Below are 6,114 nucleotides of genomic sequence, written 5' to 3' on the forward strand. Positions count from 1 at the left end.
CATTTCAATGTATGGCAAAAACCACCACAGTATTGTAATTATCCTCCAGTTAAATAAATTAAATTTTTTTAATTAATTCAAAATTAAAATAGGAATAAATAAAATTAATGGAACTAATTTTTTTTTAAGATGTTTTACTTTTTAAATAATTTGAAACAAGCATTGTAGTCTGATTCAGAACAATTTAACCCAGAAAGTTTGAGCTATAAAATTGTTACTCCAGCTTTTTATCAGTATAGTTGCTTCTGTCTATGAGATAAATACTTATAATTAGGGTACATAGTTACTTAGCATTTTATGATTTTATAAAGCACTCTATATACATTATCTTTGATACCCATTTTCCCATTTTTCTGGTTTGGATGTTACTATAGAAAAAAGTTAAATTTTTTTATATAGTAACTTAGGTTTGTTACTATATTATATAAAAAATTTTAAAAAGCAGTTATTTTGAAACTACTTCAAAATAACTTAGCTAAAAAGACATTAAAGGAAGAATAGTATTGAGGATTTAATGGAGTTGCATCTGATATATGGAGTAAATATTTTGGGAATATAAATAAAGGCATTCTACAGTTAACTATTCTGAAAAAATATTCCCAAATTGATGTGGCTATATAGGAGATAAGCACCCTATTTCTTTTTTTTTTTCCAAGAAATCACTTCTGAATTTAAAGTTTTGTCTTCTATTTATGTCAATCTTTGAGTAACATTTGGAAAACAAAAAGATAAAAAAATTATTGTATGCAGCAGTATGATTATACTAAAGGAATCTTAGGCTGGGGGAGATCTTGATTCTAGTCCTATCACTCACTCGCCGTGTAACCTGAAACAAACCCCTTTGTATCTGTGCCACACTCCCATATCTGTCAAATGGAGAGTTTAGGTGATTTTTAAACTGCCGGCCTCAGGGAACAGGGTACCTCAAGGGCTTCTAAAGAGGCAGAAATTAGTGGGGTGCTGGTTCTCTAACCAGAGCAACTCAGGATTTTATCTGTTTTTTAGATGAACGATCATCTTTGGAGGGTGGTAGGGAGGGTGTTTTTAGTTCTTTAAGATGTTTCATGATTAAATGATTTAAGCACAGTTTCTTTATTAGTATGTATTTAATTATTTTAATTATTATCAGGTTTGGAGAAAATTGAAGTTTTACAGCAACATGAAAATGAAGACATATATAAATTAGCATTTGAAATCATAGATCAGTATTTCTCTGGTGATGATGTAAGTATATATTAAAGTATAGTGTGTCCACATGTACATTAAAATCTGTACGTAAAGTAAGTTTACTAAGAATTAATTTTCCGTGACTAAGTTGATACTGTATTTCTGTCACCTTTGCTTTTGTAATTTGTTAAATGGGAAGAAGTAGTAATTACAGAAATGATGTATGTTCAAATAGGTAAAATAAATCTACAGATACAGGAACTTAAGAATGGGGCAGTTTTTCAATGTTCAGTTTTAAATTGTTGAATCTCTTGTTATTCTTGTCTGTGCTGGGTCTTTGTTGCTGTGCAGGCTACTCCCTAGTGGTGGTGCACGGCTTCTCATTGCGGTGGCTTCTCTTGTTGCACAGCACAGGGCTGTGGGGCACGTGGGCTTCAGTGGTTGTGGCTCCTGGTCTCTAAAGCACAGGCTCGGTAGTTGTGGCACACGGGCTTAGTTGCTGCACAGAGATGGGATATTCCCACATCAGGGATAGAACCCATGTCCCCTGCATTGGCGGGCAGTTGGTGTCTTTACCTTTGAGCCAGCAGTGAGGCCCTAAGTTGTTAAATTTCTTAATAGCATTGTTGGTTTTCTTAAAATATTTTTAGGTAATAAAAACATACACACAGAATTCTTTCCTGAGAAGTAAATCAACTCTGCTTACACTGTAATGTATAGTATCTTAACATAATGAAAATTCTTTTTCTTGATTCTTGTAGATTGATGAAGATCCTAGCCTCATTCCTGAAGCAACCCAAGGAGGTACCTACAACTTTGACCCAACGGCCAACCTTCAAACAAAAGAATTCAATTTTTAAATTCAGTTGAGTGCAGCATCTATCCCACATTGAATACGAAGCACCACCAGATGGCTACCAAAATGACAAGAGCAACAGCAACCGAAGGCTCCAAAACATACATGCCTCTTTGTTTTGATGCTTCTGAAGCAAGCCATGTCTCAGTCACTTTGCAGTTGCCGAAAGTCACTATCCACATGGACTGTAAATGCATATGCATGATTTCCTAAACTATTTTAGAATTCTCCTTAACAATCTTGACTACCCTATTTTCCCCCGTTCCCTGGTGCCACACGCTGACATCTGCAATCTCCATTTTAGAATATTCCATAGTGGTGGCATGTCAGCTGCCCACTTGATACTCCTTTGGAAAATGGTGCGCTGTGGATCAAGACACTTTGGTATGACACATACACGCGTTGGAAGACTTTAAAGAGGTGCAGTCTGATCTGAGCCTCCATCATTGTCCTCCACAAACATATTTTCATACTCTTTATGTGGAAGAATAGATTTTAAAAGTACAAGCCAAATGATTTTCATTGGTGGAACTGACACAAACAAAAAGTAACTTAAAAAAAAAGAAACTTGGTTATTGATTAAACAGATAAGTTTTAAAAAACTGTGCTTCATCTACCAGTAATTGATGTGTTTATTATCTGCCTCAGAAGCCAGGGTTGGAGGAAGGACTTTAGCTATGGATGGTAACGCTTTCACCATTATACCTAATTTTTGAGAACAGCAAGCCCTATTTGACCACTCACTTCAGCCTGTGTGTTCCTGCTGTTTTGAAGTAATCAAATGCTGTGCATGGTATTTTACCTGAGCTGCAACCTGTTACGGACTTGAACTTCTGTTTAAGTTGAAAGCAAGAATCCCTGACCATAAAGAAAAAATAAATAAATGAAACCAAAAACCACAAAGGTCTAAAGTACCCATTGGTGATATTTAAAAAGAAAATCTTGCTTTCAGCTTTCAGGAGTTAACATTTTTCATTTTAAATTGATAATTGGATATGGTTGATTATATTGGGTTTAAACTGTGGAGCTTTCATGTTTACTGTAATTTAGTCTTAAAATATTTTTTACTTAGTAACCAGTGCTTTTGATAATGTGGTTGGCAACAAACCAGCAACTATTAGAAGTGTCATAAAACTTCATTCTTTGAGTATTGGAAAGTTTACTCAGATCCTACTCTAAAAGCATATTCACATATAAAAAGATGCAGACAAGGATCTGCCTAGAGGAGTAATCTGCAGTTATTTAGCATAAACCTGATTTGCAGTGATCTTCAAGTAATTCTGAAAAATCTGGTATTACTGTGTAAAGTCATTGCTTTTGGTAAATTGTCCGACCCAGTTATTAACGAAAGAATATGGATTTGAAAATTTTTAAACTGAACAGTTTGTGCTGTCACAGGAATGGTTTTGTTGCTATTGTTTACTGGGTATAATTTCCCAACGCGTTGATGTGAAGGGATAGGAAATCTAAACTAATTTAGTTGTCCGATGGGAGGGGGGTGTATTTACTGTGATGAAGATGAGACACGTGCCATCAGAGCTTTGTGAATCAGCGGGGTGTTTTCACTGGTAAACAACACATAGCAGGTGTGCATTCATTACAAATATATGTATCTGCCAAGGTGGAGCCACTTTAAAGAGTGAGTTTTGTCTTGTATCTAAAGTGGATACAAGCGTATGTTTAAAATGCAAGATTTTTACTTGCTAGAGAATCTGTTTTAATATAGTGGTTTGGCCTCTGATTATTTATAGGTTTTATAAATTTTAGAATCAATTTCTCTTTAAGGTGGCTCAGACTTTTCAACTCTTGTGCACATAAAATTGAGTTGAAGTTCATTGTGCCTTTTTTTCTTTATCCAAATTTTGAGTTAAAGCTTCATATGGTAACTGCATCCTGTTCAGACACCATGGGCTAAATTTTTGAAACTGTGTGGTGTTCACTAAAAGTAGGAGTAATAAAGTCAAAGCTAATTAAGGTCACAAACTTCGGTGAAACCCTTTAAGTCCAAATCTTCTTGATATTGTGAATTATACCCCTTCCAGTTTACTTCCTTGGACTCCCCATAGTTACTGACAGTTACCTTTTAAATTTTGCACACATTGAGACCGAATTGGGCCTCTACTGTGCCGACTCCTATTTCCTCTTGGGTTTTAAGTGCAAACTAACATAAGTGAACATTAGCATCAAGTAGTGCAGACGTCCGTGTGCATTGGCTTGATCCAGTTTGTTGTGACCTCTCGGTTTGGAATTGGAATTGCACCATTTCATAGACAAAGGAAACTAAGTATATTGCTGCACTTTTACGTTTTCAAAACAGTGTTGAAAATTTGCATTGTTTTTATTTTTTTTAAACTCAGTTAAAAAAGACTAAAACGTTCTTTCAAAAGAGGCATCTAAATGTGTTCCTAATTTTGTATATGGGCTTAGGTTTTGTAACCAATAAAAAAGCTGCTATCAAATATGATAAAACATCGAAGAACTTATTTTTGAAAGTATCTGAACTTCCTAGTTTTGTTTTCTATGTGGTTAAATTTAAATTTGGAATTATTTTCCAAATATTAGCCCCAGTGGAGGTGAATCATGAATTACTCTTTCACTGTATTTTAATATCTCCTTTCCACTAGAGCAAACTAGGATGACCAGCAACAATGCTAGATTTAAGAATATTGTGTAACATAAGAAGTACCAAAATCTACACTGATTTCCAAAGCTGCTGTAGACAGTGACAGAAACAATAGAAACTTCTTGTTGCACAGGCTTGAGGCCAGAAGTCAGGGTGGTGGCTGGGGCTTGCTCTCTCGAGGGAAGGATCTTCATCTCTTCCTGCTTTCGGTGGTCCTCAGCTGGTAGCTGCCTCTCTAGTCTCTGCTCTCGTCGGCACAGGGTGTTCTCTGTGTGTCTCTGGTTTAAATGCCGTAACTCACAGAAAGCCATTTCAGATGATTGTGTAATTGTGACTTTCATGAAACAAAAGCTGAAACTTAAGGCTTGTCTAATCTTTGAAAACCAGAACTTTGCAAGATAGTAATTGAAGTAAACCTAACAGTTGTAACCTGTTAGATAGAGGTTGTGGCTCTAAATGAAATCTTGGATTATTTAAAAGAACAAAGGATCAGCCAAACTTTACTTTTGTATAATGACACTCCAGATTATTTTTGAACAAACTCAGTGTATGAGAAAATAAATTACACTACTCCTATTTAATCTTGCCATCATGTACTTCACAAGGGTTGTCCTTTTGAGAAGATTATTGCTGGTAAAAATTTATGGATGTCAGTTGTCTAACAATGATGGTTATGAATCTTCTTAACCCTAGTTGACCTGGGGGTTTAAATCTATTTGGAGAAGGGGAGTATAATTTCTGTACGTTTTAAGGCATATATAGGCCAAGGAGTGCTGTCTTTAATCTACCACTCATTTGTCCAAAGTGTAAAAGGAGCTCTTCACATAAATGATGTATTTTGTTAAATAAATGAAAAACACTGGTAGAATGATTCCCAAAAGCACAGCATATAGATGAGGCTCTATCTATACATACTTGTATACGACTGACCCTGGAACAACATGGGTTTGAACTGTATGGGTCCACACATATGTGGGGTTTTTTCAATAGTAGGTACTGTAGTACTGCACGATCTGCTGTTGGTTGAATCCTTGGATGTGGAGCCACTTACGCAGAGGAACTGCTGTATGGAGAAACTCTGTATATGGAGGGCTGACTATAAATTCTAGGCAGATTTTCAAATATTCAGAGGGTCAGCACCCCTAACCCGTGTTGTTCAAGGGTCAGTTATATAGATGGACTCAGTACTTAAGACAAAGTGTTTAGGAATAGGAGTATTCACATCCTTCATCTTGTTCAGTCCCTAAGTCGTGTCCGACTCTTTGCAACCCCATGGACTATAGTGTGCTAGGCTCTTCTGTCCTTCACTATCTCCCAGAGTCTGCTCAAATTCCTGTTTATTGAGTTGGTGATACTAGCTAACCATCTCATCCTCCGTTGTCCTTTTCTCTTCCTGCCCTCAGTCTTTCCCAGCATCAGCACTGTGCTGTGCTTAGTCACTTCTGTCATGTCCAACTCTTTGCAACCC

The 6,114-nt window shown here is 36.2% G+C and overlaps 1 protein-coding gene across 1 annotated transcript in view; it reads left to right on the plus strand.

The window, feature by feature from the left end:
- Positions 1-4,492, plus strand: part of KPNA3 (karyopherin alpha 3 (importin alpha 4)) — a 48,113-nt gene extending 43,621 nt beyond the window's left edge. Inside the window, exons 15-16 of the mRNA XM_010835681.1 lie at positions 1,130-1,224; positions 1,929-4,492. Of these exons, the coding sequence (XP_010833983.1) occupies positions 1,130-1,224; positions 1,929-2,027 (194 nt within the window). The 3' untranslated portion in view covers positions 2,028-4,492. The remainder of the gene's footprint in view (positions 1-1,129; positions 1,225-1,928) is intronic.
- The last annotated feature ends 1,622 nt before the right edge of the window (positions 4,493-6,114 follow it).

The sequence above is a fragment of the Bison bison genome, unplaced genomic scaffold, assembly GCF_000754665.1.
Source record: "Bison bison bison isolate TAMUID 2011002044 unplaced genomic scaffold, Bison_UMD1.0 scf7180017864048, whole genome shotgun sequence".
In the NCBI taxonomy this organism is placed as follows: Eukaryota; Metazoa; Chordata; class Mammalia; order Artiodactyla; family Bovidae; genus Bison; species Bison bison.